We start from the raw sequence: 13,854 nt of genomic DNA, 5'->3' as shown, positions 1-13,854 counted from the left end.
CAGCCGGGGCAGGAATTTGGGGTGTCTGACTCACAGCTGTAGAATCAGTTCCCAGCTTATATGTGATGCTCAGTAAGTGTGTGGGTGGGGAAAGGCTGCTCTGTCTGTGTTTCTGAATTATGTACATGGAGTGGAAACCATCCTCCAGAGGGGGATGTGGCCGGAGGCTGGTCCCAGACCCCCACACCCCGGACCTCAGTGTGAAACATTCTTCGGCTTCTTACCAGCTGTGTGACTTCAGACAGGATACTTAGCCTGTCTGATCTTCAGTCACTTCCTTTGTAAAATTGGAATACCATACCAGCAGGGAGGGGACTGTGGAGCTCACTCTGAAACAGGGCGGGGGCAGGGTCTGGGAAGCCTCCATGTTCCCCCCTTCTTTGCTTGCCAGGACTTCCCTGGTGGCTCAGATGATAAAGAATCTGATTGCAATGCAGGAGACCAGGGTTCGATCCCTGGGTCGGGGAGATCCCCTGGAGAAGGAAATGGCAACCCAGTCCAGTATTCTTGTCTGGAGAATCCCATGGACAGAGGAGTCTGGCAGGCTACAGTCCATGGGGTTGCAGAGTCAGACACGACTGACCAACTCATACACACATACACACAAGGGGAAGGAAGTAGCATTAATTGAGCACCTAGTGCATACAAGGCACCATAGTAGACAGCAGGAATGCAGTGGTGAATAAAACAGAAACTGCACCCCAGCCCCAGAAACTCCAGATGACAGCAGGAGACGGACACAGGGCCCTCCTCACACCCTGACTGTCAGGGAAGAGACGGGTAAGGTGTGAGCAGGACCAGCCTGGAGGGTCAATGGGAGGAGATGTTGCTCTGAAACATCACATGTGCAGGAGTCTGGGGAAAAGGAAAAACAGGCAGAGGAAGGAGCATGGTGGAGCCCCTAGAACGGGATGAAGCTGGGCACACGCAAGGATGGAGTGGCGGGGGAGGGGAGTCATTGGAGGAAGCACGGCCGCCTTGCTCTTGTCCATCCTGACCCGGCCATCACCAAGCACCTGCAGGCCCCTGAGTCAGGACGCAGCTCGGGGCCAGGTGGAACAGGGAACCCACTCTTACCTTCGGCAATGCATACTTTGGCAGCTTCATCAGGACGAATTCACTGCGACGGTAAGAGATGTAGTATTTGGTCTGGTTTGTTGTGGTTGCCTAACAGGAGGGGAAAAACACTTTTTTAAGGGGCTCGGTTTCCAGTTAAGCCAGATCTTCATGAATGAAAAACCACACATTGTATTTCAGCGGGTGAAAATGCCCTTTCCAGTTGTTTACATGTGCTTTGCCTGAACTAGACAGACTCCTATTCATCCTCCAGAGCCCCATACCAAATGCCCCACCTCTGGGAAGTCTTCCTCCACCTCCCTCAGTTAGAACTAATCTCCTTCCCTCTTTCAGCACGTTGCTTCCCTATATCTGAGTCACAGTACAAGGGAAAGAAAATTCTGTTCCCCAGAACTTCTCTTAGTGAGGATGCTTGGTGGGCCACCGAGTGGAGGAAGAGGCAGGACAAAGGCGAGTTCAAGTCACACAAGGTAAGAGACGCAAAACGACAGGCAAGGCTCCCGAGACTGCCACGTGTATGACGTAAGACAGTGTGTCCGCACCAAACCAGCAACTCCACGAGCGGGGGTCACGTCCACTTAACAGATGAGCAAAGTGCGGCCCAGAGCTGGAGTAACTTGTCTCCCATGGGAGACAACGGAAGAGCCAGGGAAAGAGCGGCATTTGCTTCTTTAGGGGAAGGGACAAGTGGAGAGGAAGGAGAGGGGAAGAGGAGCAAGGGTGCAAACAGGTGATGGGAGACGGACTGGACCAGGAGCTGGAGCCCTGTGGCCCCTGACCAGCCCCTAGCCAGGCACGCGCCTCCCCGGTCTGACGCAGACAGTGTCACCAGCGGCAGACCAGGCCTCTGCGAGAGCTGAGAGTGGTCCCGATCACGCCTGAGTGCCGCCAAGGCCGAGCTCAGGGATGGCTCCTTCACCCACCGCAGCTCAGCTTCCCGAGCGCCCACCTCTAGACCTGGCCCCTGAGCCGCCCGATCACAGTGGCCCCTGCTTCCTTACAGCACCCCAGTCCTCCCCGAGCCCCTCCCATGGCCCACCCTCGGCCTGGCCAGCCTTCCCAGCACCTCTAGCCAAGCCCCCACCCCCATCCAGGGCCCCCTGCTGCACAAGGGCCAGCCCAGCCCGTTCGGCCACAGCTGTGGCCCCAGGATCTCAGGCTGGGGCGCTGGCGGACCAAGCAAAATGTTTTGCAAACACTCCAGGTGGGACTGATTGTCAGAGAAGCTGACGCCATTGTCGCTCCAACACTCAGCAGATGTTTGAGAAATGCAGCGGGAGGTGCTGAGCATAGACCTGGAGCATACCCTCCCTGCAGACCGCAGGGTCCACGGTAAACAGAAAAGGATGCCAGTGTGGCCTGGGCTGCAGAGCGCTAGGAGTGCTCCAAGGAGGCAACCAGCGAGCCTGAAGTAGATAGAAGCCAAGGAAGGCTTCCTGGAGGAGGGGGCACATGACAGAGTATTGGAAGAGGAGGTGGAGAGGGGGCCATGAGCACTCCAAGCCCAGGGAAGAGCATGTGCAAACACAGAAGAGATGGGAAGCCGAGAGGCGTCAGCAGTGGGTGAAGGAGGATGAGAGCAGGGCTGGGAGTCAGGGCCGGCGGTGGCAGGAGCCTCTTACTGACTGCTCTAACGGGGGCCACAACACACCCTGCCAGTTCCAGCCCCATCTCTACAGGAGGTGTTGGTTCACTCTGCTGGGGCGATGAAGTGTCTCTGAGATGGGGGAGACTTCAGTGGAGAGAGCACCCAGCTAGTGCCCTTAGGGACTGTCTCCATGAGAGCCTGTGGTATTATCTCCTGGGATCCTAGGGGGCAGAACAGGGGCCAGTGGATGAGAGTCGAGGAAACACTTTATCTCACTGCTGTAATGACATTTCCAGAGATCTGAGTTGTCTCAGAGCGGGTGGGCTGTTTTGAAAGGAGTGAGTTCCTCATCAGTGGAAGTAATCAAGAAGTGGTATGACCAGCTGCTCCCTGGAGTTTCTGAACAGTCAGATCACACGGTTTTGGAGGGTGGTCCCAACTGTGGTCTGAGCAGCAGGGAGCAGGACTTGGTCCCTGGGCTGTGGACGGCTGATGCCCAGTAGCCAAGAACAATGACCAGGACAACCCACATCAACTCAAAGCCACCGGCACCAGACGGAGCAACACGGGTTCAGGCCTGGGGGCCCTGAGCTGTGGGGGGTCCTGGTGGGCAGAAGGGAGAAGGAGCGGATGGCAGCCCACTGGCAGTGCTCTGGCTTTGTGGGGTTCTGGGGTGGGGTGCCTCATCACAGGGGCAGGAGGAACTGAAGAAAGTAGCGCTTGGAAGTAAAATAGCCATTTTATGGCTTCCTGTTGGAGTGATTCCATTTTCCCCAGAGTGGCTTATATTCCACATCACCTCCTGCCAATTTCCAGGAGCCCCGGAAGCAAGCTCACCTTAACGAAGACGTAATCGTCCTGCACGGTCAGAGAGCCGTGGTCGATGAGGCCCGCGAAGGGCATCGTCTGCGTGTTATTGGAGCAGTTGCGGATCTGGCAGGTGACGTAGTGAAAACCTGCAGGAGAGAAGACGCAGCCAGGCGGGGCGTGAAATCTCTAAACACCCAGACGCTAGCTGACGGAGTCAGACGCAGCCCCAGACCTGACGAAGCGCTGAGCCTTCTCAGCTCCGTCTGTGTCCTGAAACCACCACCGCGGATGTTGTTTGTGGGTCTGAATTTTGAAGGGTTGGCCCTGTGATTACTACACCTGCTGCTGAGTGGGGGGTGGCTCTGGGCCCGGAGCTCTCCTGGGCGGAGCTCTCTGAACCCTCAGGGCCATCCTCCGGTTGGGGGAGGTGGGCCCATCTTCCAGATGCAGAAACTGAGGCTGAGCGGAGTTAGAGAGTCGTCTACTCAGGGCCACCCGGCCGGCCCCCAGGCTTTTCCCAAAGAAAGGCTCATTGGAACACAGCTGTGTCTGCTGCTTGACGCATCACACACAGCGCCTTCACACCACTACGGCGGTCACGGGCAGCACAGGCCACACGGGCAGCCAAGCTGAAGCGTTCAGCAGCGGGCCTTGATGGGAAGCGTCTGCTGAGCCTGGGCTGAAGTCGTGCAGGAGAGCACAGCTCTGTGAGTGCAGGACTCGGCCCATGTTCTGCCCCGTGCACCCTCTGCCCCTGCGGACACAACATCTGCACATCCCTGGGCACCTGGACCCCTCTCTGGGAGACGGACCTCAGAGGGACCCCCAGAGGTGGTGGGCAGGAGATCCCCACACAACTCCCGCCCACTGGCCTTCCCCGGGCCCAGCGGTGTGGTCACCCAGGGAAGGGACATCCAGGGCCACAGTGCCTGTCATGGCTGGGACCCCTCCCACCTTCCAGACGTCTCTCCACTCACATCCAATCAACAGGTGGGTGTGAGCGGGACTCAGGGGTTCTTTCCCCTCCAGATTTAGGCAAACCCTTTCATCCTTTTTGAAATTTCTATGGTTGAGCAAATGGAACACCAGCTTTGCCTGGAGACTCGCATTTCCATCAGGCCCTGTTTCTGGGATGGGGGGCCCCTGGGGAGTTGCCTGGAGCCTCTTCCCTGGGGACTCATTTCTTCCATATGTGGGCAGGAGTGGAATTAACCACAGGGACCAAATGGAGCCCAGCCAGGCGCTCAGAGACGTCAGCACCTTTGGGGGCATATCCTGCCCATGGCCTGGGGTAGTTGGGCAGGATGGAGAGTGCCAGGGGGCCGGGCTGGGGGCCGAAAGACATGCCTTAACTCACTGGCAGGGTCCCCTGAAATAGTGCGCACAGTAGGATTGCAATCAGCCCTGAAAATTGTGAGCACAGTAGGCTCACAATCAGCCCTGAAAACAGTGCACACAGTAGGCTCACAATCAACCCCTGAAACTGCACACAGTAGGCTCTCAATCAGCCCTGAAATAGCACGCACAGTAGGCTCACAATCAGCCCTGAAACAGCACGCACAGTAGGCTTGCAATCAGCCATGGCTGTGCCACAGCCCGTTCCCTCTAGAACCACGTCCGTCTCCCCTCTAAACAGGCCAGTCACTCCCTGTGGTCAACACTGAATGTCCTGTCGTGGGCTTGCCTGGCTGGGCATGCTGTGGGGTCTAACTCAGACCAGCCTCAGTGGACCTCAGTCTGCTCACTCACCCATTCGCTCATTCGTTCACTCACTTGCCCACTCACTCACGCATGCATTCCTCCGCTTGTTCGCTCACTTATGTAACGATGGTCAGATCCTCCTTGTTCCAGCTCTACCGCCAGCAAGACAGACAAAGACCACCTCTCATGGTGCTGACGGGCTGTGCAGTGGGAAAGGGGCTGACCCATAGCCCGCGCTAATCTCTGTGGCATAAACCACTCTCTGGAGCCACTCCGGCTGCCGAGGGGAAGTTTCTGACCACGGGGCTGAGAAGGGAGGTGGACGCTTGGCTCTCGTGAGCAAGCCCCAGTGTGACAGGAGTGACTGTCCTCCTGTCCACAGCCTGCAATGTCACTGCAGCGTCCTTCCGGGGACAGGGGCCCAGCCTTCCTGCGGAGACAATGACAGGGGCAGGGTGACCTTGGGGAAAGGTCAGCAGCTCAGGCTGGCTGGAGGGTGGGTGGGGGTGGCCAGTGCAGTGGGTCCTAAAGGCCAGGATTCTGCGCCACCAAGCTCGGCTGGACTGGGTTCTAGCAGGATTCCCAGACCGGGGTGGCCGGGAGCAGGGGGGTGATTTGGGATTTTTGCACGGAGGGTGGCAGGGCTGGGGTCTGCACCGGCTCCAGGCCCCATGACTGAGCCCAAGAAGTGAAGCAGAAGCAACAGTACCACTGCCCTGCTCCCTGCAGGTGGGGGCTGCGGGCGTCCAGGGAAGAGCCGAGGGCTTGGAGGTGGTAGGGGGATCCCCCCCGCCCACTCGATGACCCATACCGCCCCAGGCTGAGCACTTCGCGTGGGACCCCTTCCACAGAGAAGGACGCTGAGTGCGGGGAGCTGAGGTCACTTCCAGGGTCACCCGGCTGCCACGCAGAGGGCTGGGAGCTATCTCCAGAGCTTCAGTCACCGGCCGGGACTCTGGTGCCTGGCACTGAGCCCGCCCTCCATGTAGTATGTCCCCCCGCCGGGGACAGCAGGTTGCATTCGTCAGCACCCACTGTAGGTTAAGCTTGACCCTGCCCGGGTCTGCACTCCAGTAGAAACCAAGGAGGTCCTGCCAGGCAAGGGGCAGGGCTGTATCCTGTCCACCTGTGGGTCCTCAGGAGGGTCAGCCCTGGGCCTGGCCCGCAGGGGGCTCAGCCAGTGTTTGTTGAGTGAAGGCACAACCTACAGGTCCTACTGGCTGTGGTGTTCTAGAACACTGCATGGTTCTGTCGGGAGAGGACCTTTCTCATAGCTTGTGTGGCCCCTGGGCTCATCTGCCAGGAAGGCCCCTATCCCCCCGGAGGCGGGGGGAGCCCTCGGAGTCCCTGCCCCCCCTCAGCACTCAGCAAGTGCAGGGGAGGGATCGGGGCTGAGAGATGGGGAACCACTCAGTGCTCAGGGGCCAGAACAAATCGCCCTCTTAATAGACTTTTCCACTGGAGCGGAGCTCCTTGACTTCAATTTATCCCTGGCTGGAAAACAAGCACATTTAAAATTATGCCACATCGTAACACAGCGAGGTCAGCTGTTCAGGGCCAGTCGCCAAGGACAAGGGCGGCCGAGCCTGCCATGGGGTGAGCACTCGGGGTGCCCGGCTCCTACATCTTCCCTGCTTACCTCCTCCAAGGTCCTGGGCCTCCACGTGGACCAAGTCAGGGTCAGCATCCACCCCAGACACAGCCCTGGAAAAGAATGGCAGAGGTTGGCTTTGGAAACGAAGCCCCCAAGCCCTTCCTGCCGGGCCTGCCTGATGCCAGAACCCCTGGGAGCCTCATGGCCTCCTGGGTCCCAGGCTCAGAGGACACGTCCCTCCCCCAGAGCCCACCTGCTCTTGGGAGGCCGGCAGAGCCCCCACCTCTGCCTTGCTGGGCATTCTTACATTTATAGTAGTTTAGAGAAGACTTGTACGCCCATGTCTGTACATGTGTGTATGCACGTGTGTGTGCGTCTGTGTGTTAATGATCGAAACAATCTTACGAGGCCTGAGAGGTCTGGAAATATCATTCTAATTTGGGGGCTTCCCTGACAGCTCTTGGTAAAGAATCTGCCTGCAATGCAGGAGACCCCGGTTTGATTTCTGGGTCGGGAAGATCCGCTGGAGAAGGGATAGGCTACCCACTCCAGTATTCTTGGGCTTCTCTTGTGGCTCAGCTGGTAAAGAATCCATCTGCAATGCGGGAGACCTGGGTTCGACCCCTGGGTTGGGAAGATCCTCTGGGGAAGGGAAAGGCTACCCACTCCAGTATTCTGGCCTGGAGAGTTCCAAGGACTATACAGTCCAGGGGGTCGCAAAGAGTCAAACACGACTGGTCCAGGGGTTCAGGAATCAGAGGGACACTGTGGGGACCGTGGCTGAGGACAACAGAGTGCTCAACGAGGGCTGAGAAGAACGGGAGGATGACACGTCCTGAGGGCACGGGGCCTGGGGCTACATCCTCCATGGGGGGCAAGGACAGTGCTGACCCCTGCCCGCCCAGAACAGGGCAGCCAGGAGGTGGAGTGCAGGTTTTTCACGTGAAATGACACTTCAGGATGATGTGATGTGGTCCAGGGTTTCCCAGATTTTACTGGTTCCACCTGTCAACCGGATGGTCACCTTCTGTCTGTCCACTCCCTTTAGAACCTCTGTGTACTTCAGCCATCTCTTAAGCGAGAACACCCAGGAGGTCGTGGGTGTGATGAGCTGACTGCATTTGTTACAAGGTACATTCCAGCCAATATGACTATTCAAGAGGCATCCACCAAGCTGACTGTCTCCCGGACACTGACCTAGCTGGTGCAGCACATTTACTTTGCCAAAGAGCAGACTGAGAATCTGATGCAGAGTCTCATTGCATCAGAGCGAGTGTCATCAGAGGCGCCACTCAGCGCCCAGGACAGGCATCCCCACGGCCCCTCCAGGCCAGTAAGACGTCCCCACAGAGCACTCAGCTCCCACTGCTGACAGCCCCTGGCCCGGAGCCGACCCCCCAGTTCTCAACTTGACACCCAGCAGCTTGGCACCGGGGTCCCTGTGTGCTTCGTCTCCTCCAGGGACCAGGTGGTCCCAGCTGGACACAGGAAATCCACAGAATCTCCGGGTGGTGGGAAGTGCAGTCAGGGCATTTCAGTGTGGGCAGCCAGCATCAATCACTCTGACCCTCCAGACAGTCTTAAGAGGAAGGTGAAGTGTTGATTTAGGTTTGGTGAATAGGCTATCTGTAAGCTCCTTGGAAGGAGGTCTCCTGCCTGACATTTTCCTCTCTTTTCTGAATAAAGTCAGACATTGTTCCCTTTACCAGGAGCACTGACGGGTCCTCGGCTCAGCAGGGGAAGTTTAGTTTGATCATCCATCATCTGTGAATGGGGTAATGACACCTGGCCTATGGCTTGCTCACATTCACTCACTCACTCACTTTCTCAATCACTCATTCATTTATCTCACTTTTTATTCATCCATCCATTCCCCCTCTCTCTCTCCATCAGAGTCTCTCCCCTGCCGCTTCCCAGCGGGCCCACACACCAGGCCCAGCAACAGGCTGGGAGCACGGTGAGCCTGGGGTCCCTGCCCCCAGAAACCCTAGACCGCGGGTCTTGAAAGACCTCGTGAACCTCTGCACTTACACAGCTCAGATGGAGCCTGGCTCCCTGCAGGAAGGGACAAGCGTTGCCCCCTAGACCTTCTTGTTTGTCAAGGTCCCCAAAGCTGGTGTCTGGGGAAGGCCCTCGGTCTGCTGTTTGGAAGCAGCAGTCGCTTGAGAAGACCTGTGCCTGAGCAAGCTGTTGGAAAAGTCGAGAGTTCTGGGAGCCTGGGGAGTTGACAGTTACTAAGGGAAGCTCTGATGCAAACAATTCCGCTAAACCCTCAAAGACGCCCACCACCCGCTCCAGGGCTGCAGCGGTCACCCCCTCACCTCCCTTCAGGACAGAGGCCTGCCTCTTGCCCCCCACCTGGCAGGCACTGGCGCTCACCGAAGAGGAAGGCTGAGGCTTTATGGGTGGACCCAGGCTGGAGTGCCAAGGCCGACTTGGAAATGCCTGGGGAATACAGGAGAGCAGACTGCCTGGCAGAGCGGCCAGGGGCAGGGCCACCGGCCACAGGCAGAAGCAGCCGTGGCCTGGGGCTGCTGCTTCCAGGTGGGGTGACTGAGGACGTGTGCCCTGGCCTCTCCACACGTCCCCTCTGTATCATGAAGGGGCTGTTGTGTGGATTTCATAAGATGATGCACTTGGACCCGCGGTGGGCGCCTGGTCAGTGTTCACAACGCGGCTGCCGCTGGGAGGCCCTCATGATTCTGCCCCAGTGCCGCTGAGAGACCAGCGGGGAGGTGACGAGCCAGCGTCATTACCGGCCCACAGCAGGTCTCCCCGTCCCTGGCCGTGGCCCCAGGAGGTCAATCTAGTGAGCTCACTTGCTTAAGCTTCTCAAAACATGACGGTCTTAGACAGAACTTGGGGCTTTGGCAATTCCCGCTGTCATTTCAAGGACAGAAACTTGGGGAAAAAATCATTTGATTTGCCCGAGATAACAAAGTGTCTGCATGAGCACCAGCTCTGCTTTCAGCGTCTGTGGGCCGCTTCTCCCCGAGGCCCCGGAGGTCTCCCCAGGACTGGGCGCATCAGTGGAGCTGCCAGCTCTGCTAATCTCCTAGGGCACCAGCTCAGAGACTGCCCCCTCCCTGACCCTTCCCCTCCTGACCTCTCCCCTCCTGACCCTCCCTCCTCCTGACCCCAACCCCTCCTTACTCCTCCCCTCCTGACCCTCCCTCTTCCTAGCCCCTCCCCTTCTCCTGACCCCTCCCACCTCCTGACTGCTCCCTCCTCGTGGCTCCTCCCTCCTCCTGGCTTCTCCCTCCTCCTGACCCCTCCCCCTCCTGACCCCTCCAACCTCCTGACCTCTCCTCTCCTCCTAGCCCCTCCCCTTCTCCTGACCCTGCCCACCTCCTGACTCCTCCCTCCTCGTGGCTCCTCCCTCCTCCTGAGCCCTCCCACCTCATAGCCCCTCCCACCTCATAGCCCCTCCCCTCATCCTGATCCCTCCCACCTCCTAGCCCCTCCCCTTCTCCTAACCCTCCCCTCATCCTGACCCCTCCCCCTCCTGACCCCTCCAATCTCCTGACCCCTCCCCTCCTTCTAGCCCCTCCCCACCTCCTGACCCCGCCCCACTTCCTTGAGCCCACGTTGACAGGAGGGACAAGGCCTGAGACTGGTGCCCTAGTTTCTGAGGAAGACCCGGGCCCTCCTGAGGGCAGCCATGTGGTGGAAGGCGCACCGACAGCCATTGTTCCAGGGGAGAGACCAAGGCTTCCCTCCTGCGGCCTGTGGCCCTGTGTCAGCCCGCTAGTTCCTGGTCCTGATGGGCATGTAGACACTGAAGAGGCAGGGGGTGGGCAGGGAGTGGTTTCCACGTGTTCGTCCTGCGGAGACAGGACCGTGGCCTGGCGGGAGTCCATGCGTTAGTGTGTGGCCCGAACGAGATGCAAAGCAGAGAACACGAGTGTGTGTGTGCACACATCCACACTCAGGAATCACAACTTGGTAGAAAGAGCTTGTCTCTCTGTGCACCTCTAGAGGCCGCGGGAATTCCACGCTCGCCGGCTTCCCCTTCCTCTGCCCGCGGACCTCGGCCAAGTCTCATCCTCCGTGGGCCTCACTCGCTCACTCATCCAACAGGCATTTCCTGAGCACCGGAGCCCCCTCGCTGGGGCGGTGAGACTAGAGTCCTACCTACGCAGATCGATTTTGATCAGCTCCCAAGAGATGCCAGAAATGGGGATGGGGCCGGGGCTGCAGCCAGGCAGTGAGTCAGGGGCTGTCAGGACCAGGCCAGGGGGAGGGAGGGGGAAAGGGGAGGAGGGGGAGTCAGGGGAGGCAGTGGGAGGGGGCGGAGGGGAGGAGGGAGGGGGCAGTGGTGAGGAGGGAGGGGCAGTGGGGAGGAGGGAGAGGGAAAGGGGAGGAGGGAGAGGGAAAGGGGACGAGGGAGAGTCAGGGGAGGCAGTGGGAGGGGGCAGTGGGGAGGAGGGAGGGGCAGAGGGGAGGAGGGAGGGGGCAGGGGGGAAGAGGGAGGGGGAAAGGGGAGGAGGGAGAGTCAGGGGAGGCAGTGGGAAGGGGCAGAGGGGAGGAGGGAGGGGCAGGGGGAGGGGGCAGGGGGCCTGCCGTGCGTGGGGACTGTGCCAGCGTTATGGGCATTAGTGCCCCGGTCTACTGTCCAGGAAGTGGAGGTCGGGAGAGGGAGACTAACACAGAAACAAGCACACGTGGCCTGAGGAGGCGGAGCCCCAGCCCGCGGCCGTTTCTGACACGCCCAGCAGAGCAGAGAGGGTGCCCTGGAGGCCCCCTGGGGTGAGGAGGGCAGGGCTGGGGGCCCAGGGTGCTGACTTGGCCTCTCGGGGTGGGGGGCTCCCTAGGTCCCGCGGGGGCGCGCTCACCAGAACACGTGGTCTTTGGTCACTCGCTCCTGCAGAAGGGTCCACTTCCTCCCCAGGTCAGACGACGCGTAGAGCTTTAGGGCAGAAGGAGCAGAGAGGAAGGTCTGGTTATGACCGAGCAGCGAGCCTCCTCCCAGAGGCCCGTCTGCCCTGGACACCAAGCGCCCGGGGGAGGTGGGTCTTGCTTAGCCCGGCGGAGGAGCAGGGAGGGCAGGCCCTGCACTCTAGGTGGCTCAGACCAGCCTCCAAGAGGCCAAAGGTCAAGTGGGAACGCCACACAGAGCCATTCTTGACCCCAGGCCGGCTGGGAGGACCCTAGAGATGGTGGGGGGGGTGGTGTGTGGCAGGGGTCCTGGGCGCGGTGTGTCCCGAGTGCAGGCATGTGGGAGGGACCTGAACTGTCCCTTAAGCTCTTGTGGCGGGTGGGCGCTGGGGAGGAGGGGCGGGAAGGGAGAGCCGGTCAGCGCAGGAAACAGCAGCGCCCCCTCTGCAGGCTGGCTGGGGCCTTGACCGCTGCAGTGACCCAGGGCCTTAGGGTTCAGGGCTCTGCAATCACTGACTCCAAAGACCTCATCCTTTCATCTTTGAACCTGAGTTTCCTGAGTGAAGCCAGGTGGAACAATGAGCTGACATGGGGCTCGGGGTCCCTGGGGGGAGTGTCGGGCCCACCATTCTCCTGGACAGAGCTGCCCAGGGCGAGGCGGAGACCACAGGAGCGAGCACCCCACGCCTGCCTGGTCCCTCGATCCTGATCCGTCCTGGGTCTGCCCACACTGTCAGTCTGGGTGTCTGGACCTCCTCGCCCCCTTGACAACAATGGCCCTGAACACTGCAGATCCCACAACTGTCTGGGAGAGAAACTTCCGGAAAACGTCCCCTCTATCTTCCCCGCAGCCGCAGAAGAGCAGACAAGCTCCTGCACAAGTGCTTCCTCCTAGCCAAGAGCATCTCCGAACCTCCTAACCCCGGGGACTTGTGAGAAGATGCCCCACTTCAGCATGGCCATCCCCGCTGTGAACATCACCAAGAGCCTCTAGAGAGTCACTCGGAACGGTTGTCTGACGGACACGCTGTGACCCTGGTGACAATCACAAACACTTATTCCTTTTTTTTTTTTAAAGATTGACTACTTCAGTTATTTTTCAACTGTCTTTAAGTTTTTAGTACATTTAAAAAAATAATTTTATTTATTTATTTTTGGCAGGGCCTTTGTTGCTGCCTGGGCTTTTATTTAGTTGCAGCGAGCAGGGGCCACTCTCTGGGTGTGATGCAGGGCTCCTCTCACTGCGGAGCACGGGCTCTCGTGTGCAGGGTCTTCAGTGGTTGCGGCGCGTGAGCCCTGCAGTTTCGGCTCCTGGTCTCTGGAGCACAAGCTCAACAGGTGTGGTGCGCAGGCTTAGTCCTCTCGGCACGTGGGCGCTTCCCCGACCAGGGATTGAACCTGGGTCCCCTGCATTGGCAAGTGGCTTCTCTACCTCGGAGCCACCAGGGAAGCCTGGTCCTTTTTCGTAAACAAAACTTGGAGTTGCTCCCCTGCTCTCCCCTGCAGGGAGAAAACGCCCGGTCTGCGAGGTCTTCTTACCGGAAGAGGCTGAGAGTCTGCATCTTAGTCTGTCTCCCACTTGGTGCCTCCCCAGCTGCCCCTCCGGGGCTTCCCAGCTCTGGGCCACCTAGAACCAGAGGCCCTTTCACAACTTCCTCAACAGGCTCCCATTGTGATCAAGCCTCGCTCTTTCCTGGGTCCATCTCTTTCCTCTCTCTTGTCTCTAGGCCTTCACACATGCTGTTCCCTCCACCTGGAACAGCCCTCCTCCCCTCTCCCACCCCTGGGCTGACTCCTCTCCCTGAGGGCAGTCTCCCTTCACCCATCTGCAAATTGAGAGAGCATGGCTCAGATCCTCAGGCGGTGTCAGTTCAGTTCAGTTCAGTTCAGTCTCTCAGTCGTGTCTGACTCTTTGCGACCCCACGAACCGCAGCACGCCAGGCCTCTGGGTCCATCACCAACTGCCAGAGTCTACCTAAACCCATGTCCATTGAGTCGGTGATGCTATCCAACCATCTCATCCTCTTGTCCCCTTCTCCTCCTGCCCCCAGCATCAGGGTCTTTTCCATGAGTCAGCTCTTCGCATCAGGTGGCCAAAGGATTGGAGTTTCAGCTTCAACATCAGTCCTTCCAATGAACACCCAGGACTGATCTCCTTTAGGGTGGACTGGTTGGATCTCCCTGCAGTCCAGGGGTAAGTGAGAGA

The 13,854-nt window shown here is 59.0% G+C and overlaps 1 protein-coding gene across 1 annotated transcript in view; it reads right to left on the bottom strand.

Moving 5' to 3' along the window:
* Positions 1–13,854, bottom strand: part of SORCS2 (sortilin related VPS10 domain containing receptor 2) — a 488,906-nt gene that overhangs the window by 67,175 nt on the left and 407,877 nt on the right. Inside the window, exons 5-8 of the mRNA XM_043447910.1 lie at positions 11,606–11,679; positions 6,816–6,880; positions 3,503–3,621; positions 1,078–1,167 (exon numbers count right to left, since the gene is read on the bottom strand). Of these exons, the coding sequence (XP_043303845.1) occupies positions 1,078–1,167; positions 3,503–3,621; positions 6,816–6,880; positions 11,606–11,679 (348 nt within the window). The remainder of the gene's footprint in view (positions 1–1,077; positions 1,168–3,502; positions 3,622–6,815; positions 6,881–11,605; positions 11,680–13,854) is intronic.

Source organism: Cervus canadensis, chromosome 26 (genome assembly GCF_019320065.1).
Source record: "Cervus canadensis isolate Bull #8, Minnesota chromosome 26, ASM1932006v1, whole genome shotgun sequence".
Lineage (NCBI taxonomy): Eukaryota > Metazoa > Chordata > Mammalia > Artiodactyla > Cervidae > Cervus > Cervus canadensis.
The sequence above is the reverse complement of the archived record's forward strand: the minus strand, read 5'-3'. Positions and strand labels throughout refer to the sequence as shown.